Genomic DNA, 25,138 nt, shown 5'->3' with positions numbered 1-25,138 from the left:
GCCCATGACCTCTGACATTAAACCAGCACAGTTGTAGTTAGTTCTGCAATTTCTGGGGAAGTCTTGCAAAATTGCGTTTTGGAACAGCGGCTCACAAATTCTTTATACAGTTTAAACAAAAAACTTGGGGAAAAAACGAAAAGTTTTAAATTGTGTTTTCAACTGAATAAGGACTATTTGTACATTATTTATAAAATTTGACTTCAGTTTCCCTTTAATTGGAAAATATTTACAGTGAACTTAAAGTATTGTATAATGCGTCCTATACTATATCATAAATCACTTTAAGGTTTGTGACAACCATCATCGCAGCTCCAAACATACAATTATTTATTAAAGTCAACAACAAAACAATTACAAAGCTGTGTAGAAGACACAGCAGCAATTTTAGTGTATATACGATTATAGTAAAATCAAGCAAATAAACTAATGACTACCGTCCCCAATTGGTATACTGTCTTTTAAGTTTAAAATCGATAAGAAATTGCTGGAATAGCCGCTCAGTGCGAGTCTACCGTCACTTAGTTCTGTAGCTTGTGAAAAGCCATGAGTTAAAGCTCCGTCTCTGTCGTGCAGAGTTTGTAGGATTTTTCCTCTGCTGTCCATCTCAAAAAGCATGTTTGTTCTTCTGTTCACTGTTCTTGAATGATAGTACGTGTTAAGGTTTTAAAGTTAGTGAAGATATTTTACTACGCACATATATAAATTGGGTTCCTCCTGTATCCTGTATACAGCTTGTTAGAGACGTTTTTTTTCTGGTATAAATCATATATGACCTGTGGTGGGCCACACTGCGGGATCTCACCCACATAGAATGGAATACCGTTAGAGAAGACAGAACTTTTAGCAGATATATAATATCCAAATACCCGAATCATGTTTTAAACAATCAACAACAGTCTATGGAAGTCGTGAGGATACGGTTTTATAATTGTTTAAATGTTCTTTGTCTGCTACCAAATGGGACGAGAAAATAGAATAAAAACTGTCTTATCTTACCCCACCCTATACTATAAAACAAATAGTGTTAATGTATATACTGTTCATACGATCAAAGAAGACAAGATTCTCGTTTACCTAATATATATATACTTACTTAAAGATTTGATCGTGAGTTAAAAGGCCACCAATGGCTTGTCTGACAATCGGATACTTTTGAAGGTAATCACTTTGTCCTGTTCTTGGGTTCGAAGCAGCTACCCAGTATGTCCCTTTGCTGTTGCGACGAATATTATCCGGCATTGCTAAAACAGGTAATAAGATTGCTCTGATATGCGCCAGTGTTCTAGATTCTTAAATGACAAACACGGCTAACCAATAAGCAGGGTGGAGAAAGATGGGACACCTTCTTGTTCTATTTTTTCGTCGCATTTAGTCGCAAACAAAGAGTATTTAAAGAATTATAAAACGGTATCCCCACGACTTCCATAGACCGTTGTTAATTGTTTAAAACACGATCAGAATATTTGGGTATTATGTGCTAAAGGTGTCCCATCTTTACCCACCCTATTATATACCATTGCTGTGACATGAGGTATTGCTTCCACATAAATAGAAAACACGGTTAACTAGCCTGTTGTATATTACAGCCTATTTGAAAAGTTCTGGACCACAGCACGCTTGCAAAAAAGGCCAAATATATAACTGATTAAAGTTTTTCTAAAATTAACAAAAAACTATACCTGGCAGATGAACCAATTTCTTTGTTTTGAACGTCATGGTGTCTACGATTCTAACTCTTGACCGGAGCGTTTCTGAAATAAGAAGGTGTCTTCCGTCGTGTGTCAACTCTATACCGTTGGCACTGCACAGTCCAGTTACAACAGTCTTTATCTTCTTTGTCTTTAAGTTGAACCTGAACACCCGACCATCACATAAACCTAAAATGAAGGAGATTTTTTTGTATTTTCGTTCCTATTTAAACAAGCAAAGTTAGCGCTTATCGGCTTTTATAGAAAAAAGTTTCCTTCTGTATAGTGGGGTGTGGAAGATGGAACACCTTTTCAATCCATTTTCTTGTCCGATTTAGTAGTAAACAAATAACATTAAAAGAAATATAAAACCATATCTCATCACGACTCCCATAGACCGTTGCTAATTGTTCAAAACACGATCATGATATTTAAACAAGTTGTGTAAAAGGTGTCCCGTCTCCATCCATCACCCTATTATAAATCATTGCAAAAATTTCTTACCACTAAGACCAGAGTAAGCCAAATTCGTGATGTCGTAAGTATGACTGACGTCTGTAAGATAAAGGTACTTCCCCTCTTCAGAGAATACCAAATCGTCAGGAAATCGCATCGCTGGAGTGACGTCATTTGGCGCTACCAAAACTTGGAGCGCATTTGTTTTCAAATTCAAAGTCAGGAACCCGTAAGCGGCATCAGCGACGTACAGCATATTGTCTTTTAACCGTATACCTGTTTGTAAACAAGGCTAATACTCATATAATACACATACAGTTTAATTTTAGTAGGGTTTCTTTAACTGGAGGTAAAGTTAATGCATTTTATCTCTGCTATTACTTGCTTGGGGATTTAATAAGGGTGTTTAACTGAGTATAATATAAATCACATCCACTCTTTCTTTCTTTCATTCATTCGTTTATTTATTCTTTCATTTATAATTATATTATTCGAGATTTCTTACCTAACGGTCTGGTCCTATTCTTGTCTGGCATTGTGTTGTAAACGCCTGAAAGTTTTCCCGAGAATAATGTTTTCACTTGACCACCACCGATTTCCCCCTCATTAGAAGGTGCTATACGAACTATACGCCCATCATCCAACCCCGTATACAAATTGTTGTTGCCATCTTCAACTACGGATTCGGGGCCGAGAAGATTGTTTATTCTGAAAAAGGGAGAGTGTTTTTATAATGAATTTTACTTATGCCCCCCTAATCTCATATATATTCAACATTGGGTTGAATTTATATTGTAGGGTGGGGGGAGATGGGACACCTTTTCGTTCTATTTTCCCGTCCCATTATAGGTAGTACAAAGAAAATTCAAAGAAATATGAAACCGTATCTTTGCGACCCCCATCATGGCCTACCCAATACACAATACATTGGGTAGGCCATGCTCCCATAGACCGTTGTAAATTTTTTAAAACACGGTCAGAAGGTTTGGATATTATTTGCGAAAGGTGCCTCGTCATCTCCCACCCTACTATATAACTGTTGTTACTCCTACTGGATTTTCCCGCAAAGAAGACTTAATTGTTTTTTTTTTAATTTTTAACAGCAGTTTAACTGCCAAAAACATTTTTTATAACTTATTCTTTATTGCTTACTTGATGCCTGATGTCAGCCTTTCGTTCTCGGCGAATACTCCTTCATTCATTGGCAGAGCTGGCATTTCATCGTCGATCGGAAGAGCCGTAAATGGCGAAATATTAAGCCCGACAGCGAACAGCAAACCAATAGTCACTGATATAATAGTAACCACACGCAACAAAATCGCCAGCACACCAAAATTTTCAACATTCTCTTGGGCGCTATTTTGGCCAGCGGATGAGTTGGAACTTTTAGAAGCTGTAGATTTTACAGCTCGTTGCCGAACTTTTGACATTATGACGTTTTGTCGAATGTTTATTATTATTTAAATTATATGCTTAATTGCTTTACAGATCTCTGTTAAGATTTGTTTGCTTAATTGCTTTACAGATCTCTGTTAAGGATTGTGTATGTATATATGAGATATTCTAGACCGTTCTCTTTGATTTATAAGACCAATTCTAACATATATTTGTTTTTAAACAGTATAAAGTAGGGTGGGAAGATGGTACACCTTTTTATATTTTTTTCGTAACATTCGTGGTAGTAAACAAAAAGCGTTAAAAAAATCAGTAACCGTATCCTAACGACTTCTGTAGACCCTTGTGAACTGTTTAAAACACGACCAGGATATTTGGATATTATGTGCTAATATACAGGTGTCCCGTCTTCTAGCTCCCACCTACTATTCTACTTAACATACATTGTAACAGCAATCCTATAAATGCAATACTCGCATATATATTTGTCTATTAAGGCCCACAATGCACAAAAAGCTTTCTTTATTTCTTCCTTTAATAAATACAGCTATTACTCATTTTCTTGAAATTGAAAGTGCCGCAACCGTTTTGTTCTTAATACAGTTTATACAACTCGCTATACTAAACTCAATCTTTCTGCTGACATGTTTGGACCAAGTCTCACTCATTTATATTTCACCGATATTTACAAAAGGCTAGCATATATGGAGCACTTATACGCCATGACAGCGCAACAGGGATAGAAGCAAATATTTGAACACGCTACACGTCGATTAACCCACGTGCACGAGTTTTTGCTGGCAGTAGTCAGCTCAGTGCAAATGCGATGACTGTGATCATTTCGGTCGTTGTGGTGTAACCGATTTGTGATAAAAAATGTAAAATGTGACATGTTAATGACGACTGTACAATGATGCTATTGATAACAGCAATTGCTCTAACCCATAGTGATCACTATAATGGGTTGTCTAAAGTGCAGTTACCCACGCGATTACATTCATGGTACCTCGTAAGCTGATACGAGGTGTATGTAACTAACAGAACACCAGCGTTATAACGACTGTCAGTTTCCGGCCACGAGGGGATGAGCAAGTTTCATTCCTTCATTGCTGGGGTCTTATTATACTGCTATGTTTAAATGCTAGGATTTTTGCTATACACACAGCGTGTATATGCAGATTTTATTTTTACTCATGGCAACTTTGTCTTGTTTACAAGATATAGCCTATTTGGGCAGAGGAATATGAGACACCTTTACCACATAATATCAAAATATCCTGATCGTGTTTTAAACAATTAACAACGGTCTATGGAAGTCGTGTGGATGCGGTTTTATAATTCGTTGAATGTTCTTGATATACTATGACATCTATTCTACCCTACATACATTAACCCATGGTATATATTATTTGCCATTAACATTTATTAAAGTATCGTTGAATTGCATTGGAGCTGAAACGTTCTTCAATTATGCTGGTCGAAAATTTACATTCACGTTTTAATTCGTCACAAAAAAAGGAAGGCGACAGTTCAAAACATGGAAATTTCCAATACGTGATAAGAGTCATCAATATAAACATTGTCTGTCACTAATGTCTGCATGGATAATTAATTTAGCATCATTTGCCTTAACGCTTGGCAGTGGTTTTTTTGTCACGATTGATCATTCTCACTGAATACTGCTTTGTAAATAGCTCGTTTCTGTTTTCGAACTGTATGCTGGAGAATTTTGGAAGACGCTTGAAATATCTTGCAACAAACATGTTTTCTGGCTATATATGTACTAATACCATAGCATCCGCCATGTTTTCATTATCAGACGCTCACAGTTGCATGAGTAGAAGTTTCATCGTCTTCATTTAATCCTCCTCCCTCGGGATGACCTTCCTCCCCTCCTCCAGTCAAAGGAACCATTTCCTCGGACTGGGCGTTTTCCAAAACCCACTCATGCAGGTTCGAATACAGCGCAAGCGACTTGTCGTCTCGGTGGAAATCATACACGGTGGATATTCGGTCCCACAACGCTTTGTCTCTTCTTTTTTCCATAAACTTTAAAACATTCGCCTCGGCGTCGTGTTGAGCCTATATAACATGTTTATGTAAAAATTATTTTACATGGATAATTAAGCTCCTACTGCAAGGCAGGCTACACGTCCGACATTAGGACGGATTTGGCCCATTGCCAATTAACGAATGCATAATCGTCACACGACTATAGCATGTTAAATATCTTTTGGGTATCCAAATTCACTCCTATATAGACGTATGTCACTTTTGTCTTATAGTGCTCTGGGATATGATGGGACACCTTTAGCACATAAAATCAAATTATCCTGATCGTGTTTCAAACAATTAAGAACGGCCTATAAGAGTCCTAAGAATATAGTTTTATAGTTTTTATAATGTACAGTATATTTACCACCTAATTGGATAAAAAAAAACACAGAATACAAAGGTGTCCCATCCCTTATCACCTAATGCATTGTAATAACTACCTTTTTCTGCATTTCGTCGGTAAACTCTGCTTCCTCCGCAGCTCTGTACAGTAGGTAGTACTTTGCATGATAGTACGTAAGTGGAAACGTGCATTGAGATAAGCAATACACGAACATACCAACGATCAAAAAGGCAGCGATAATTATCCAGCCCAGTAATTGCGAAAAGCTGCGATTGTCATTGAAGGCTGATGACGTATACACGATCTTCGAAATTGCAACCTGTCATACAAGTTTAAAAATTAGCAAATTGGTTTAGGTTTCAAAAAACTTGTTGTTTATTTATATATAGTGGGTGGGAAAAGGTAAGATAACTTTAGCACATAATATCCAAGTATCCTGATCGTGTTTTAAACAGTTAACAACGATCTATGGGAGCCGCAAGGATACGGTTTTATAATTCTTTGAATTTTTTTGTTTACTAGCAAATAGGACGAGAAAATATAATGAAAATGTGTACCATCTCCCCCCATCCCACTATATTTTAAAACGATAAATTGTCTGCAAGGGTAGATAGCGTTGGTATAATACTGTCTAAATTGCCGTATAGCCTTTGTGATTAAAAACGGTCACAGCACATAATCCCACGTATCGCAGTAGTGCCGATACCAGTCGCGCGGCGCAGGCCTTAGAGTGCATTTTACTTAGAGCGTATAGGATAATAGTAACATGATATGACTTTTATGCATTCATATTTAATTAACCAATATAAATTCCAATTTCCTTGCTGCTGTGAGTATTGACAACGAGTGGAATACATATATTAATTGGATGTTTTGATACTTATATATCAGTTCTAAGATGGGACACCTTCAGCGCATAACATCAAAATATCCTGATCGTGTTAAACAATTAACAACGGTCTATAAGAGTTGTAAGGATGCGGTTTTATAAACCTTTAAATGTTCTTTGTTTACTGCCAAATGGGACGAGAAAATAAAATAAAAAGGCGCCCCGCCATCTTTCCCCACCCTAATATATATCTAACTGTATAAACAGAGGAAGGATTTTAATATACCACGCGTCAAAAAATCGTGTGTAATATCATAAACTTATACAGTATCACAACAATTTATATCTTAATTTATATATAGTAGAGTGGGGGAGATGGGGCACCTTTTCGTGCTATTTTCCCGTCCACTTTGGTAGTAAACAAAAAACATTCAAAGAAATATAAAACCGTATCCTACGACTTCCATAGAACGTTGTTAATTGTTTAAAACACGATCAGAATATTTGGATATTATGTGCTAAAGCTGTCCCGTTTTCCCCCACACTACTCTACATAAAGAATGTGCATAATTTATGAAAGTTGATAAATTGCTTACACATTTATAACTATAAACATAAATAGCAGGAAGGAGATGCTATAGCTAATTTCCGTCTTTACGTTCTTTGGTGTATACATGCTATACAAGGTAGGCTTTACCACACAGCCGATCTATATTCCTTAGTATGTTAAAAACTTTTAGCCAACACAATTAATATAGTGGGGTGGGGGAAGATGGGACATACCTTTAGCACGAAATATATAAATATCCTGGTCGTGTTTTAAACAATTAACAACGGTCTATGAAAGTCTCGGGGACAAGGTTTTATAATTCTTTGAATGTTCTTTGTTTACTACCAAAATGTACGAGAAAATAGAATGAAACGGTGTCCCATCTTCTCCCATCCTACTATATACACAAGCTGTAAGACCGCCGGTAACTAGTTATATTATTTATTTCGTTCTAAATCGTTCTTATCCTACTTATGTCCATTGACAGCGCCTTACCCTTATTTATCTTACTTCACAGACTATGAAGCAGGAAGGTGTGTTTTTACTTAAGGGTTTTCGTAGGAAAATTTACCATATTTCCCATTACCGCCACAAGTTTTTACGTTTTTATTATTAAAGAACTATTTGAACCGATTTGCGTTCCGAAGTAGTAGTAACGTACCGGTCACCATTATTATTTTAAAATACAAAATATAATCCGCCTATACGTCTCGTGCAGTTAAATTGTTGCTGACTGTTGTTTGTATTAAACAATTAAAAACTTCGGTATTAAACAACTCAGAACTTCGGTATAGCTCTTGAGAGTTTAACTTTTAGATTATAAGGGCAAAAAACGACATGTCGGGCCTCTGTTATTCGCGCTAAATGCTGTAATAAACCCACTCACGAAAAAAGTTTGAGGTAACACAATCTATAGCTTAGTTAGTAAAAACAAAGTTTGGGTTCAAGGCTCGATGTTGCTACCTTTGTGGGCGTATATGTGTCCTTGGGCAAGACACTTAACGGCAATTGCTCCAACCCAGTGGTCACTAATGGGTTGTCCAAATTATCAGCCATTTATACATAAAAAAGAAAAAATAAATAAATAAATAATTACCTACAAAGTAACATACATGGTAACTCGTAAGCTAGCACGAGGTGTTAAACCCGTGTGATAACGACTGTCGTTTTTCGGGCCACGCGAGGATAAAGTAAATTACATTTAGTCATTCAAACTTACGGCTTCACAAGTTTTGTACGACGCGGACGGATGTTCGACATCGTATGGTAAAGAAGTTGCAGCACAAGCGTAATACCGGCCATCCAGCAACGCAATAGCAACCCACGTTATAGGAGCGTACAGTGCCTGCCCAATCACCCCTCCAATAGTCCAGCAGATCTCATCCACTTCTCTTCGTTCAGTTTTCGTCTTTTTAATTATACCGGTTACAGATTTCCATAGCTTTGGATTGGAAGCCATGCCGAAAACAAGAAGTCCTATTGCTGGTGCAATTATAAACGACATTCCGTATCCGTAGTTTAATAACTGACTGCACGAAGGGTTACCAGCAATGTTAATTGGGGTACAGTTACCAAGCTTGGCAAGAGACACACACGGGCATCTATATGCCGCTAAAGTTGTTAGTTGTTCGATCCCAGCAGTAACCGCTACTATTCCAGTATTAACAGCAGTCCCAGTGTAGTCACTTGTTTTCTTTGCTATTTCGCTCAGTTGTTTTGCCATAAGGTCTACTGCTGTTTAACACTTTTAACCAAACCCTCGAAGAAAAACATATCAAACAATGCCTGAAAAAATACAAAACCATCAATGCATAATTTTGTCTTAAACTTTAATTCTATCTCATCTCAATAAATAGTTGTTTAATACATAGAATTTCACAACAGTGACTGCAACAAACAGCCAAATTCGAAACACTGCGTTTCCATAGTAAGCTGTTACACAGAGCACATGCACGGGCGTTCCAAGAATCAAACAGGATGTATTAGAAAAGCTCTTGCTGGGGTTTCAACTTCCATACGCTGTGTTAATTGACAGGTATATTATACCACATCGTGTTGATATAACATACGATTTAGTACTGAGCTGAATAGGATCGCGAAATTAGCCGTGTCTAACCTGGCTTATATTTTAAAATGGACTACATACTACCAAAACTATGCTTTCTAATTATTTGGAACTGAATTATGATTACTTTAACTTCAACTAACATATAAATTGCTGTAATTGTATAGCAATTGCTTGCATAATATGATCATTATAAAGAAAAATACGCAATCTCTGCATTTACGTGCTAAATTCTGGCTATTATCATTCGTAAACTAAATAAGACGTTTTCAGCCTAGTTCGCTTTCCCCGACACACATAAGCTACTACAGACGCCCTGACGTCTGTTTCCGTTGATTCCTGTAGTAGATAAAGAAGCTTCACGCGCATGCGTAAAGATGTCACTTTTCAAATTGCGGTTCGACTTATAAGATTGATTCGCTTAGTGCTCATGAATTATTTATACCAGGGGTTTGAGATGTTATACTAAGCAACGATGCTCTAATATTTACCATCATATCAATATACTATATATATTATATGCATTCATTTTTGTCGTATAATTTATAGTCACTTTGATCATAGCCCCCCACAACCTCAATGAAACGCCTATTTGGAAATCCATGCACCTCATCGGTTCTATTTTGATTTTCACAATAACGTACGTCACCAATGGCGGAAGCTGTAAACAACGAAAATCTACAAAGCAGCCGCCCGTCTGGATCCTAATTATAGACCACAAACCAATGGACGATGTTCAACCAGGTATATATGGATGACGTGTGTAGACTGAGAGAAAAATTCTCTGTTTATATAATAGGGTGGGGTAAGATGGGACATCTTTTCATTTTTTTGCTTCCATTTGGTAGTAAACAAAGAACATTCAAAGAATTATGAAACCGTATCCTTACGAATTCCACAGACCGTTTTTAATTATTTAAAACACGATCAGGCTATTTGGAAATTATGTGTAAAAGGTGTCCTATCTACTATATATATAGTGGTCAAATGGCAAAGTTGCGGCAACCGATACAATCTGCAACGGACCATGTTACGAATCTGGTGCTTATACGGCCATGATAATATGTTTACGTTTACTTAAGAATGTAATGAACCTGCTTCACTCGAGCATTCCTATAATACGTAAGAAAAAATAAACGGGCTGGTATATGTAGCATATAGTTCCCAGCGTGGATATAAATAATTTACACCCAATCCATAACTTGGCACCAAGAAATATGCGATAAAAGAAAAGTACCCTTTAGGACTATTTTCCCTTGGTTGAAAATAAAAAATCGCCACCAGTCATACTTCTAAATATAGAATGACACACTCCATGCGGATGTACGTAAATGGCCTAAATAAATAGGTAGTCTACAGTTTTCGTTTTTGTTTGTTCAAAATCAGTATCCTCCTATTTATATAACCCCCTATTTTGTAAATCTCTTTAAACTTTCTTAATAACAAAGTAATAAAATTTACAAATTTAAAAATATCCCCGCAAACACGTTACAAATCTTCAAATATTTTTTCGGGAGCATTGAAACTTGTTAATCGTCCACCTAGCGGACGTTTCCCCTGATTTCCGCCCCAAAGGTAGAAAGGTAATAAGGTATCTCAATTTGTTTAGATTAAGATTACAATATTTCGTTGACCGTATTTAGGTATTTAGTCCCTGGGTAATATCAAATATTTGATTAGTCATTTAAACGTAATGGTTTTTCTTGGATACTTAAAAAACAACGAGAAAAACCTACGGTGTGAGCTTTGGTTTATAATTCTCATTTTTATTTAACGCGGCTTGTGGCTATCATAACTTCTACAATTAACGTGTTTATACTTTATATGAATGTTTCTAAATTTTGTCTTGGTCCTATTAGCACTTTAGCAAAATAACCTTGGATTATAAATTCTTATAATACTAAAATAATGGTGGCATTTTATTTTAAATAATTGTACTAAAATGTTTAGTGCTTTTCAATCTTTAGGTAATCAGGCTACAAATGAAAAGAACTCAGTTTTTGCATGGTTGATTTATCCAATGGTTCATACTTTGTGACTTGGTGGCAAACTTTGTACAGTATTGTTAAAAAGAAATATACTAAAAATGCCCAATTACTCTTGCTTGTATGTAAAAAATCTAGTCGGTAATTGTTTGGCTGTTGTGTGGCCATTAAACCAATTTAATTTCCTTTTTTAATTTTTGGTAGCCTATATATGTTTATGGGGGCCCAGACTGATCGATACTACTAAGACAGTATTGCATTGATAATGGTGGGCCAGTGATATCTGTATGGTGTCTAGTATAATAATACTGTTTTTCTTGGTGGTATAATACGTAACTTTCAATAAGGTGTGATTAATTAATTCAATGTTTTTGCAGTTAATTTGGTGTATAGGAAACATGCTTTGTAAGTTACTATATTAAGTAACTCCATAAATTGAAAATGTTTTCAGTCAATCTTTTCCAACTATTTGAATTAGAGACTGACAATACTATTTAGGCGAAATATATATATTTTATTAAACAGTTGGTTAGACTTTACTTTTGTCCGTTAGGTTTTTATAGCACCAGCACCAGATAGTGCAGATACTTTAACACTTACTATATTTCTTCACACAAGAATCGTTCAACCCTGTAAGCACTAAGTACCAGATCAGGGTCAGATTTGTGTAAATTATTACAGTTGTTTCTTAACTATCAGTCAGGGATTTTTTGCAAAAATACTTAAATTATTCAAGTTACAAATATTAGGTCAAAAGAATGTATTTTTCAATGTTATACCATTTTATTGACAGGTTGTTATGTAGCCTACAATGTTTCTCCTTGATGTCAGGATAAGGGTGTTTGTTTAATTCAAAGTTTTACCCAATATTATAGTAGTGTGGGAAGACAGGACATATTTTATTCTGTTTTCTCGTCCCATTTTAAAGTAAACAAAGAACATTTAAAGAATTTTAAAACTGTATCCTCACGACTCCCATAGACCGTTGTTAGTTGTTTAATACACGATCAGGATATTTCGATATTATGTGCTAAAGGTGCCCCATCTTACCCCGTGTACTAACTATGTATAATATTCAAATGCAAATCTTCCCCCGCAGGTGTAAGTTGTTAGGTTTAGGACTTATCGGAAAAAAGAAGCCTTTAAAACCAAAGTGGATTAATGTCAACTGGCCCATGAATCAATGGAATAACATTTCAACCATATTTTTGGCTTAATAGCAAAAAGCTGCTGAAATAAAAAAGAGCAAAACTTTAAAAGCAGCAACCCACGTCACCTCTCGTCCACAGGAAGTGAAATCACAAGCAGGCATCCTACTGCAGCACCACATTACGTCATACTGTTAGATCTACCATCAAGTATGCTGGCTCTTATGCTATTGTTTAAATTTGCTGATTTTTTATGCAGTTTTTAAAGTTTTAAAGTTCCATCATTCCAATAAGTTTATTTTATGCAGTTTTCAAACCTTTGAAGTCCCGTAAATTTATTCTTATGCAGTTTCAAACTTTTAAAATCCAATAAATTTATTTTCATGCAGTTTCACACTTTTAAAGTCCAATTAATTTATTTTTATGCAGTTTTTAAACTTTTGTAGTCCAATAACTAAACTGTATCTGTACAATGTTGCAAACTTGCAATTATATTATTTAAAGCCTACATGAACCAATGTATGCAAAATATAATAAGTCTATGCATTGGCTTAACTAATAATATAGCTTATGATGATTTTTTGTGATGATAAAAAGTCACATGATAATAAACAGTGACATAAACATTTCAATGCAATGTGAACACCAATCTTGTGTGATAACCACTACTTTCCTGTTTAATTGTCTGTTTTTTTTGTTAGCATTGTATAGGCCGAATCAGTCGTTTGCAGTTTTTATATCTGCTACAGCCTTAAATCAAATCATTGCTTAGCTTAATTACACATTGGCATACACTGCTTAACTTATGATATAATGTATCCTAATTCAAAGGTGACAAACATGCCGCCACCCCCACCCCCACCACCGCCGGCCCCATCTGCTTCAGCCCCTCCTAAACTAAACAAGAAAGCGGCAACGGACAGAGGGGCTATGCTCAATGATATTTGTAACTTTAAAGGAGCTAAACTGAAGAAAACAGTCACTAATGACAGAAGCGCACCTGTTGTTGATGGTATGTACATAATTATGGCCCAAAAGTATGTTAAATATATATCTCATTATCATTTATGTTTATATATAATTTAAATAAAGTTCAAAATACAGTGAGTCATTTCCATTAGCCTATATTTTTAGTAGGTTTTTTAAAAAAAAACCTTTGAAAAGTTATATGGGAAAATACTGTCACATAAATGGGCTTGAGTGTTCTGTAAAAAATATTTAAATACTTTTTTAAACTAACACTCTGAAAATTGTTGAGGAAGTGTAGTATACATTATTGACTGTTATATATATATACCTAAAATGTGTTGGGAAATCATATAATTGAAGTTTTTAATATTAAATATTTAAACAAACAGACTTACAAGCTTCTGTTGTAAGACTAAAATGTATAAGTAACTCTATAGTCTACTCTACATGACTTAGTCAAATATATTATATACATAATAGGTTTTATTCATTTACTTATCTTCTGAATAAAGTAATTTGTTTTATTATGTACTGTTTTAAAGGTTCATAATTCTGTAATAAGCCTATAATTTGTAAAAAGAAATGTATAGGCTATACAGTGACACAGTGAAAAAACATAAGGAGGAATTCAAACTTTACCCTTTAATTAATCTAACCTTCATGGGAAACACCTTATCCAAAACAAGGAACTAGATAATAGATATCGCAACTGCGTTTTAATCCATTGAATTTTAAATTAAATAAAAATAAAAAGCTTGGTTGCAAACACTAGAAACATATTCCCCTGGCAGCACCGCTAATATACATGTAAATTTGGGTTTACTTAATTTTTTGATTTTCAGCTCCAAAAGGAGGAGGTGGAGGAAGAGGAGGAGGAGGAGGAGGAGGAGGAGGAGGAGGAATGGGAGGAATGTTTGCGGGTGGAATGCCCCAGCTCAGAAAAACTAATGCTTCTTCAGGTTTGATTTTATATTGATAAGTAATAGGCTATACAATGGGGAACAAATTTATTCGCCTAATCATGCTTGCCCCCTATCCACTTGATGGTTGGTTTTATATTTTTTAACCAGAGATTTATTTCACGCACAGGATCACCAATGTTACCTCCTGGTCGAGGGCCAGCAATGCCGAAACCAAACTCTGCTCCCAAATCCAGTCCTTCATTCGGAGGACCCCGGCCGCCTCCCCCATCCAGGAACAATAATCCTCCACCCCCTCGCTTCCCGATGGGTCCTCGTCCAAGTATGGGATCAAGTAGCCCCCGTTTCCAAAATCACAACTCCGGAGGAGGATTACCTCCAACTCCATCATCACATAACAAGCCGGACACAATAGGGAAATCCGGTGGAAGACAATTTGGTAATCTTCCACCTCCCCCATCCAGAAATAACAATCCTCCACCTCCAAATGCAAGAAATACCGGAAGCGTTTCAAGAAACAGCGGGATAAGGCCCCCACCCCCAAACTCTCGTGGTGGGCCACCACCATCATCTAGGCCAAATAGTAGCCTCCCCCCGCCCCCTAATTCTAGAGGCCCCCCACCATCCATGAACAGCCGAGGTGGACCCCCGCCGCCTCCATCTCATAACAGAGGAGGACCTCCTCCTCCACCTAACCGATCCCAACCAAACTCCCAGCCATCATTCAATTCACCAAGCAGAGGTCCGTCATCCAATCCACCTCCTCCTCCCCCCTCCAGGGAGGGCAGTGCACGCAGGTCGTCCCAGTTACACTCCCAAGGTCCTCCACCACCCCCTCCAACATCCAGCATTCCAAACAGGAGCAGTCGAGGAGGACCTCCTCCTCCCCCTGCTCGTGGTCCTCCACCAATGAGCAACGGACCAACAAACGACAGGTACAATAAAACAACCCCCCCTTTTTTACTCTGTGTGGGTGAGGTCATTGAGGACATGGGATTTGGGGCCAGATTTGGCCCATTACCCTAACACCCTTCAAACAACTACTCTTACATCTCAAGTCTCAATATAACCTTACCATTTAGATATACTTTTTGCTTACTGTATACTCCATAGAATACTTAGTGCTACAGTAACACTACACCCATACTATAGCATAGCTGCCCTGCAATGGCACTTAACAAGTTAACAGTATCGACTATTGGTGACCCCTTGTTTCCCATGCTTAACAAGTAGGTATGGAGGTTCCCCTTCTCATGCTCCAGTAGGTTTTGGATCAAGGGCCTCAATGCACGAGCGTTCGTTACCCCCACCCCCTTCAGCGCCGGATTTTTCCTCTCACAACTCCTCGATAAGGTTTTGCATCCCAAAAAAAACATCCCTAATTCCATTTGCAGCGAAGTTTTTTTTCTTGCTGCTGTTATGAGCATTTCCCGAACTTGAGCTGCACTAACTGCCGCATGTTTTCGCATGACTTGTTTAATTTAGAAACAGGGTTCGGGATTTTGTTAAAGCTAACATGGTGGTTTTCATATATAGTGTGTTAGCTGGTATCACAGATACAGTGTGCATGTTTTACAGCATATTAAAGTAGAATTAGAAGTAGTAAGTAATTTGAAAACAGTAGTTTTTTTTAAGTGGGTAATTTTAAAACGGTAGATTTTTTTAAGTGAGTCATTTGAAAATAGTAGTTACTTTTTAATAAGTAGTTTTAAAACACAGTCTTTCCGCAGTGCAGTAGCATATATGTCTTCACTAATTTGGTACTTTTTTGGTTTCTGGTAATGTACTACTCTAATAGTGTAATGTTAATAACATATTGTTGAGTTTGGGCTAATATGTTCAATTAGTATTAGAATATTTGTTGGTGAGTTGGTTTTCTATTCTTAAAATCGGCACTAAAGCTAATGTAATAGTTCAATAGCAAAAAAAATTCATGCTTGCCACCATCATATAAAAAAGCAACAAGTTATGTTTTTAAGAGAAAAGTTGTTGAAATAAGTTTCTGTGTTATGTAATGTTTAGACCCTGTATTACCAATGCTTTAAATATTCTTATCTTAAATTATAAATCTGGTACATTTAATAGCTAGTTTTTAAAATTATATATTTTTATAAATTGCTTTTTAGTTGCTATCATGTAAAATGTCTAGCATAACTAATTTACAGACTAATAAAATACCATTTTTGTCAGTTTGCTTTTAAACAAGGTCATAAAACTGTTATGTATGCTTTAAAACACCACAAAGGGTTGTTTAAATTTGTAATGGCTTGAGTGTGCTGTTACCTGTTACAATTTAACAACAGAAAGTAGTTTTTATTAGTCCAAATATCCTGATCGTGTTTTAAACAATTAACAACGATCTATGAGATCTATGGGAGTCGTGAGGATACGGATTTATAATTCTTTGAATGTTCTTTGTTTACTACCAAATGGGATGAGAAATTAGAATGAAATAATGTCCCATCTTCCCCCATCCTACTATAATACGCATATTGCTAAGTATAACGCTTACAGTATTAATTACTAGTGTAAATAATAAATATTCACAAGTATAAGGTGTCTCTTAACAGTTGATTAATATAACACTATGGTGTCTTTAATTTAGAGTTACAATGAAATATACGTCATTTGTATGCATGATGCATCTGACATTATGTGTCAATTTGTGTGGTAACAGTATGAAACAAAAATTCAATACCTTTTGGGTGGTACGAGTATTTTTGTGAGTTGGGTATGTGGTTAACTATAGACTGCCATTTGTTGTGTTTTAAGTATGCTATACCCGCAAATCTGCATGTTAGCGCTTGTTTGTACTTTACCAGGAACCGTAGCTTCATGTTCTGTATTGAACTGTATAAGCCAATGAGTGTTTAATAGCTATTTAAAGCGAGTTAGGATGACTGTTCTAATTAAACATTATATAAAAATTATGAGTCACACTCAGTATGTTAAAACTACAGCATACTTTACATTGTAATGCTTTGATTGATAACTTAAACTGTCAACACTAATCAGTAATCACATAGTTACAATGTACATGCTTTGTGCCTATTTTAAGTCTTAAGAATTAAGCGTAATTAATTGTTTGCCCCACAGTAGACACTAGACAGAACATTTTTATTTATATTACCAGCCGTAGGCAAATTTGTTTAGCATTTTCCTCACATTACAATATAACTACTATCGCTTTGCTGCTTGCCTGTGTTATTTGCATTAGTGCAACCATGTTACACATAAATACAATATCATTTATTGTTGTTTACAAAGTGCTTGTGGATATGCTGCAACCATGCATTTTAAAATGTTTAGTATTACCAGTTTACCACTTATGCTTTTCTTTTTGCTGTAGTGTTGCGGTGCATACTAAAAATATTGTTATAGCAGTTAAAACATGTTTTAACAGTAGTAAAACTTTGCAATTTAAAATGTTTACTATTACCACTTCTGCTTTTTTTGCTGTGGTGTTGCGGTGCATACTAAAAGTATTGTTATATAGTTTAAAACATGTTTTAACAATAGAAGAACTTATTCAACAATTAACATACCTTCATTTTAACACCCATTTATCATAGTAAACCATATTTAAAATTTATGCTTTTATCTATTTTTTTCATATTTCACCGTAGGCCCCCACTCATGTATAAGGTTTATTTATTCACACAAAACACTAAATAAACTACATTACCAGATTGAAAATTTAAATTTTATGGTGGATGTTTTTATATCTATTTTAGGAAAACTGTTGAAATAGTTTTATTTTAATTTTTGTGGATTGTTTAGTCAGTTTTATTTAAAAAAGTCAATAATTCCGTAATATTGAATACAAATAAACTGTAAGCAGTTTTTTTTTAAAAAAAACCCTGAAAGTATGCGAATTGAGAGGGAATTTAAAAAAAAATCCAAAAATTAATCTTTTTAATCTGGTTTCATCATAACATCCTTAACGGGAAGTACCTGTTCATACTTCCTCTCTTTCATCAATTTTCTTAAAACAGAAATGAAACTCATTGTCCCATCACCACAACCACCATACACAAATAATTTCCACTAAACGTAAACCAAAAAAAGACACCTAAATATTCATCCCTTTAAAAATACCCCTTCTTACCCCAAACCCCTTTTTCAGGAGCCGGCCCCCACCTCCTCCATCTCGCCCCGATTCACGAGGAGGCCCCCCTCCCCCACCACCAACACGAAACAACAACAGTCTTGCTTATCGGGGCCCACAATCTCGTCCTGCACTTAATGTAACAGATGAAGGTGGGGTAATTCCTAATTGTGGGTTTTTAACAGCCACGTTTTATCTGATAAATTTATTTAGTTTTTTTACTTAGTAGTTTTACATGCATTGTGTATATAACGACAAACAACTGTCATTTTGTCTGGTGCCGTAACGTAATTAGTTGGGTTCAAGGCTCGTCGCTGCTACCATTGTGGGCATATGTGTCGTTGGGCAAGACCCATAACAACAATTGCTCCAACCTAGTGGTCACTAATGAGTTGTCCAAATTATTAGCCACACATGAAAAATCCAAAAAAAAAATAATCACCCACAAAGTAACATACTTGGTAACTCGTAAGCTGGCACAACGTGTATGAAACAGAACACCCGTGTTATAACGGCTGTCGTTTCCAGCCACGCGAGGATAAAGTAAGTTACATTCGTTCAACTTTTTCCTAAACAATTTTGGCACCCCAGGGATCCCTTATACCCAGTTAAAGCATGAATAACAACTAATTTCATTTCTATTACAGAGGATTTAGAGAATCGCTTTCCCTTCAACACCAACCTTCCACAACCAGAGCAATTTTTTCCGTCACCCAAGACCTACCCAAGTAACAACCCAAGAAAAGGTAAAATTATTTTACTGCTTAATAAATTTGTAAGGGATAATAAGGCAACTCTAAATTCCAGGCCCATATGGCATATGGCTTCTAGGGCCCATGGAAAAAAACAGTTATTGAAATTTTGAATTTTTGCACAAAAAATGTATTTAAAAAGAGAATACAGTTTAGTGATATGAACTGCTGTCTGTTGGTGTTTTTTTATGAAATTGTGAACAAAATGGGGCATTTTTTTATTCTTTATAATTGTAATATTATATACCTGTGAGAAATTAGTATGCTAACTTTTTATCAGCTCATCTGGTATGAAAAAACATATAGTGTATTATCAACGTTTGGTCTGCCACCCAGAAACACCTTACACACATCATAGTAGATAAGCTTTTTTTAATCAATCATATTTTCTTTTTTTTTATATAAGATCAGCCGTTGAAAGATTGTTTAAATTATGCTTGGTAGCAGAAGTAACAGAACAGAACTCTTTACCGGTCAAGTGGTCATATATGAGAAATGAGGCTTGATATAACAGAAAACATGAAAATACCCACAAAAAATGCTTCCTAATTTAGTGTACTGTAGACTGATTCCATACATTACAAATAGCTTTTAAGCTGCATTGTGAACGCAAGTTATTTTTTAACTACTGAATAAATGATGAAAATTATCTTTGTTCAGGTAACAACAATCCACAGCGTCGTGTCCCCGCCTCCCAGCCTCCTCCCCCTCCAATGCACGCATGATTATCTCTGCAACATCATTAAGAAGATGTTTAAAGTCCTCCACTAAGAGATGAAGATTTGACTTCCATGATGAAAAATTGAAATCCAAAAAAAAATCTTAAAATTTGCTCCTAACTTGAGCCTTTAATCTTGTTGGTCTAATCTTGTGACAGTCTCCCTAGATTTCGTTGTAGGAATTTTCAAGTTTGGTGATGTCATAATGCTTCTTCAAAACTATTTTTTTCGGGATTGGTTGCTGGCCTCAACATAGGGAATTTCTTTTTGCCTTGTTATTTTTCACGCTAGCTGCACTTGGACCTCGGTTTGCACTGGGCAGTGTAGGATGGATGTCATTCTGCTTCTGCCAAAGAAACGAGAATATAAGCCTTTCCCGCTGGTGTTCCATTCGTCGCGTTTCACTCCCTGCTTTTCTTATTGGGCTGTTCCGCTTACCGCAACATCCTCCCTCTCTTATTGCATGCGTTTCCGTGCCTTGTCGCAGCGGAATCGTCCGTCGCTTTATCCTCGCATTGTACAATCTCATATTTTAAATTATGATGTCACAATGACGTCACTCACGCTGCAAGTTTTACCGATTTTTAGCTCCCAACAAACTGCGGTGAAGTTGTCCGACCTTTGTGTTTCCCCGTTTTTGTTATTTCTTGTGCGACCTAATTAATGCAAATATCTATAATTCTATTTCCGCGGGGCCGCTGTTGTTGACCACGTCGTGTTTGTCACATCTCCCGCACTTAAGTTGCTGGCACCAGCTATTGGTGAGCGCACACAGCGCATTATGACGAATAATTGGTCGTTTCGCGTATTTCCGGACACGTGTGACTGCGTCACGTGACTCCCGAGACCTGTCATGCGTGTCAACACCTTGTCTTCTGTTGTTACTGAGCAAACAAGTGTCATGATAGCCACTTATAGAGACATAAACGCCACTGGCCAAGCTAAGCTTCGAGCAGTTTTAACCAAAACGTTAATTTAATGGCCGCCTCACAGTCGACACGTTTATAAGTTTGTCTTAAAGTCATATTTTTTTTTCTCTGTTACTTCGCCGCCCCATAGTATATAAAGGCGTTCGATCCATATCGTAACAGCAGTTGAATACTATTATTTACCATGCACTGCGCATATATGTATAAACTTGATTCCGACATAATTTCTCGGCCGCTCTGAGAAACTAATTGTATCCAGTTAACCAAAGTACAAAATAAAATTTTGCTCCAAATTCCCGTGAAATTGCCCAAACTGGTAAGGTTTTTTTCTTGCGAGTAAACAGTACGGCATTCTGTCCGACAATAAGCTTACTGGTTAAGAGTGCTCGCACTGTAACTAAAGCGGTTCTGTTCCGATGCTCGACGCTACTACCGAGGTGGGCGTGGAAATAGCCCCAAATAATGAAAATAGCTCCAAAGCAATGGTTAATGGGAGTTGTCTAAACTGTCAGACAAAATTGTAAAGAGCATCACCTGCAATGCGAAGTATATGAAATAGTAGACGTACAAGTTTAAGTATAACTGCCACATTCGAGCACCAAGTGGGTATATAGTTGGGTGGGAAGATGGGACACATTTTCATTCTATTTTCCCGTCCCATTTAGTGGTAAAAATAGAATTATCAAACCTCACAACTCCAATAGACCGTTGTTAATTGTTTAAAACACGATCAGTATGTAATTTGAAATTATGTGCTAAAGGTGTCCCGTCTTCCCCACCCTACTATAAATCGAAACATTGTATTTTATCCCTACCAAAATAAAAAGTGCATACACTTAGCATATTTAACGTTACCAAGCGCCACCCTATCTTGTCTCATCTCGGTTATTCGGAGCATTATCGCCAATTGCTGACGTTTAAGATTATAGGATTAGTTTTCCCTGTGTTTTGTTTGCATTGGAAGTTCAATAATAACATCACAACTGTTGTGTTCGTGAATGGCATTGTTGCTGGAGCGCATGTGTATAAGACGCACAAAACACGAATCGGCACGACTCTAATCTCCGGTAAAACCTTTCAATCTTTACCACATCAGAAGTAAGGCGGCTATTTAAGTACGTGGTATGGCCTACAGTTGTGCAGAGAAAGTGATGTTCCACCAAATACCGACAAGCAGCGAAAGGATTTATTAAAGACAGATATTAAGCTGGTATTCGATAATTATTTTAAGTTTACTGAAATATTTATTGTAACTGCACTTAAAATCCAGACAGAGACTTCATTTTCGCGTGAAACACGACAGTATATTTGTGACACGGGTGTTCTGTCTTGTACATCTCGTGCCCGCTTACAATTACTTATATATGTACATAACTTTGTTGTCGATTGTTTTTTCTGTATGGCTGATAATTTTTATTAGTGACCACTGGGTTGGAGCAATTGCCGTTAACGTGTCTTGCCCATAGCCTACTTAATACGTTGAGTTGGCCATGGTCTAACCAAAATATATACACCCCTAGCAGCGACGAGCCTTGAACCTACAACCTCTGTGTTACAGTCAAGCGTGGCAAGTCTTCCAACCACAGTGCTACGGCACTGGACATTTTTTAGATTTGTGGATGCGTTTAGTTGTCACGTGTGGATACATCTTATTTTGACTAAATCTTTTGCAAAATGAGTCGATCGTCACTGACTCCTTTCACCGACCGTCCACAATGTGACGAAGAATTAATTCGATATTGCTGGGTGTGTTACAAAGAACAAAGTGAGTTTTATATAGGCTATCTCCAGCAGACTTGCTGAAATGGTCAAACTAATACAGCACAAAATGTTCCCATATAGACTTGTACCGGTTTTCGGATATATAGATTTATATAGCTGCATTCATTTAGAATCCAGTTAGGAAAACTCTAGCATAGCTTAAAATTTACAGCCATGCAAGATAAAAATAATGAACGCATGTTTTGGAAATGTATTTTAGACTTTCAAGTCGCTGCGCGGAAAAACTACGATGACGTCATGAGCGGTCACGTGGATAGCCTGCTGGTACATCTAATCGAGCGGTGGATGGAAGACGGGACATTTATTGGTTTCTTCAGTCTTTTCGGAAAAGATTTTCGTTTCGTCCGGCGATGGTGCGAAGCGCGCATGCGTAGGAAAGTGAACAGAAGACGTTCGCTTCAACAGCCGAACTCTCAGGCGTCAACCAGTCGCCGGCAAAGTGTTACGGGGACATTTAGACTTAAATCAAAGCTTGCTACGTTAAAATAACCTTGTACAAACTTAGCTGCATGATAACTGTCAAAATAGCCGAAACCAGCGCACTGTTTGTGCGGTTTATTTTGATTGCGTTTATTTTAAATCATGAGTTGTAATACTCTCGTCTGTAGTTGATAAGGGTAAGCTCCAATACAATTCGAATCAGAAACAGCAGTCCGTTGCACACTGGTGAAAACAATAAAAATGATAAGTAGGCCATAGTAGGGTGGGGAAGTGGTTCACCTTGACAACGGTTTTAAACAACTAACAAAGCACATACTATCCAAATACTCTTATCATGTTTTAAACAATTACCAACGCGGTCCATGGGAGTTGTGAGGGTATACGGTTTTATAATTCTTTAATTTTTTTGTTTACTACCAAATGGGACGAGATATAGAATGAGTAGGTGTCCCATCTTTCTCCACTCTACTATATATCATGTTACTTAAAATCAAAACACAGCAAAATGCGCTAGTATTAGCCAACGTCGGTATATATGGAAGTGTTATAAGTTCCAGCAGTATATGTACCGGGTCGACTTTTTTTATTCACAAACAAATGTGGACGCTATATATGTGCTTTAACTGCTGTTCAGCCCAAAATTGATCTAAAGTTTTGAGCTATATAGAAAGGAAAAGGGTACACGTTAGTTGGTGTCCAGGCCGATTTTTTGTGTTTTTTTCAGTACTAGCAATGTGATATATATATTACATGGGTCTATGTTTTTACAACAGCTGAATCTTACCTATAAGCATGCAGGATATTCGGTCTGTCCTCGCTTTATAACGAGCGGTGGAGAAGACGAACGCAAGGACAGAAGTAAGGAACGAAAGGATGTGTAAAACCTGGTAAAAATATAATTTTCATCCTGTGCAAAGCATATCACTATTCGCGTTGTGGTAAACAAAGAATTGGTTAAGTTTTGGAGAATAATATAGACAGAGGACTGTTGTAAAGCCCATGGTTATAATTCGGACTTTTATTTCCGAAACTGGTAAATGAAACTGAAGTCAACTGGTGTAAATTTGGGAGAAATACCTACCAAGGTAATGTATGTAAAATCTTGCGTTGTTTCCAGCGGCTTTTCCATGAAGGTGTATTGACAAATGTCATTCGTGAGTCCAGCCAATAAAAGTAATCCGCAGAAGGCTGAAATCCTAGAAAACGCATCGTTCTTTCTGACCCAGTTTTTCGCAGTTTTTTCGCCAGACAGGTTTCTGGCCATTCCATACTTGGTACAAGTTTGCAGGTCCAAATCAACCACTACCTCCCGCTGGTGCGGGCCATGTTTTTCGAAAAAAATTGTCAAAACTGCTGCTGTATGTAAAACAACTTCAAGTTTGGATTAAAAACAAGGGTAAAAGTACGCAATGTCGTCACAATCAAATAACTGTGACGTCATTTAAACCAATTGTGTCGCAATCACCGTGGGAAAATACCCAGCTGTAATTAAATTTTACTTTTAAAGATGATATCAACGCTTATGTACATAATAAACGTTCTTTCGTATATAAAATATAAATGAATTTTGGTTTCGCTACGAACATATTGTTTCTGATACGTATATTTTGTTCCTGAAAGAAAATATACTGGTACCTTTGTTAAAAATTATGTTTTTTAATCGAAATTTTGTTTCTTGCACAATAAAATCTTGTCCGTGGTAGAAATTTACTAGAGGTTAGATATCTTTAACGATGTATAATGTACGTAACTTTTTACTTTATCCTCGTGTGGCCGGAAAATGAGAATCGTTAAAACCGTATATACTGACTTTGGTTAAAACGGGTGTTTTTGTTTCATACACCTTGTGTCAGCTTACGAGTTACCAAGTATGTTTTTTTTCTTTTTTGATGTGTGGCTTATAAATTTTGGACAACCCATTAGTGATCACTGGATTGGAGCAATTGCTATTAAGTGTCTTACTCTTACCCAAGGACCTATACGCCTATATGTAACCTACTA

General features: G+C 36.6%; 4 protein-coding genes across 7 annotated transcripts; 1 reads left to right on the top strand and 3 right to left on the bottom strand.

The window, feature by feature from the left end:
• Positions 1 to 313: 313 nt before the first annotated feature.
• Positions 314 to 4,314, bottom strand: LOC149729692 (adipocyte plasma membrane-associated protein-like). 2 transcript variants are annotated; one of them, XM_089886425.1, is made up of 6 exons: positions 3,300 to 4,301; positions 2,653 to 2,855; positions 2,196 to 2,423; positions 1,683 to 1,880; positions 1,097 to 1,244; positions 314 to 640 (listed from the first exon to the last, which is right to left on the bottom strand). In XM_089886425.1, the coding sequence occupies exons 1-6, from the start codon at positions 3,575 to 3,577 to the stop codon at positions 427 to 429; spliced, it is 1,269 nt and encodes a 422-aa protein (XP_089742551.1). In that variant the 5' UTR covers positions 3,578 to 4,301; the 3' UTR covers positions 314 to 426. The 2 variants fall into 2 exon arrangements, with proteins under 2 accessions (XP_089742551.1, XP_089742552.1); XM_089886426.1 differs by having other exon boundaries at positions 464 to 635; positions 3,300 to 4,314.
• Positions 4,315 to 4,945: 631 nt separating this feature from the next.
• On the bottom strand, positions 4,946 to 9,150 carry LOC149729691 (calcium homeostasis modulator protein 6-like). The gene is made up of 3 exons (XM_089886435.1): positions 8,539 to 9,150; positions 6,038 to 6,259; positions 4,946 to 5,624 (listed from the first exon to the last, which is right to left on the bottom strand). Exons 1-3 carry the CDS (start codon positions 9,040 to 9,042, stop codon positions 5,358 to 5,360), a joined length of 993 nt encoding a protein of 330 aa, XP_089742561.1. The 5' UTR covers positions 9,043 to 9,150; the 3' UTR covers positions 4,946 to 5,357.
• Positions 9,151 to 11,872: 2,722 nt separating this feature from the next.
• On the top strand, positions 11,873 to 21,207 carry LOC149729690 (uncharacterized). 3 transcript variants are annotated; one of them, XM_089886785.1, is made up of 8 exons: positions 11,873 to 12,727; positions 13,349 to 13,529; positions 14,329 to 14,445; positions 14,576 to 15,341; positions 15,637 to 15,759; positions 18,533 to 18,666; positions 19,162 to 19,260; positions 19,927 to 21,207. In XM_089886785.1, the coding sequence occupies exons 2-8, from the start codon at positions 13,358 to 13,360 to the stop codon at positions 19,989 to 19,991; spliced, it is 1,476 nt and encodes a 491-aa protein (XP_089742911.1). In that variant the 5' UTR covers positions 11,873 to 12,727; positions 13,349 to 13,357; the 3' UTR covers positions 19,992 to 21,207. The 3 variants fall into 3 exon arrangements, with proteins under 3 accessions (XP_089742911.1, XP_089742912.1, XP_089742914.1); XM_089886786.1 differs by having other exon boundaries at positions 11,879 to 12,727; positions 15,640 to 15,759; XM_089886788.1 differs by lacking the exon at positions 15,637 to 15,759 and having other exon boundaries at positions 11,885 to 12,727.
• Positions 21,208 to 23,250: 2,043 nt separating this feature from the next.
• On the bottom strand, positions 23,251 to 25,028 carry LOC149729689 (uncharacterized). The gene is made up of 3 exons (XM_089886797.1): positions 24,219 to 25,028; positions 23,922 to 24,021; positions 23,251 to 23,359 (listed from the first exon to the last, which is right to left on the bottom strand). Exons 1-3 carry the CDS (start codon positions 24,399 to 24,401, stop codon positions 23,277 to 23,279), a joined length of 366 nt encoding a protein of 121 aa, XP_089742923.1. The 5' UTR covers positions 24,402 to 25,028; the 3' UTR covers positions 23,251 to 23,276.
• Positions 25,029 to 25,138: the final 110 nt, after the last annotated feature.

Source organism: Ciona robusta, chromosome 10 (assembly GCF_009617815.1).
Source record: "Ciona robusta chromosome 10, ASM961781v2".
In the NCBI taxonomy this organism is placed as follows: domain Eukaryota; kingdom Metazoa; phylum Chordata; class Ascidiacea; order Phlebobranchia; family Cionidae; genus Ciona; species Ciona robusta.
This window is presented reverse-complemented; position numbering and strand designations above follow the sequence as displayed.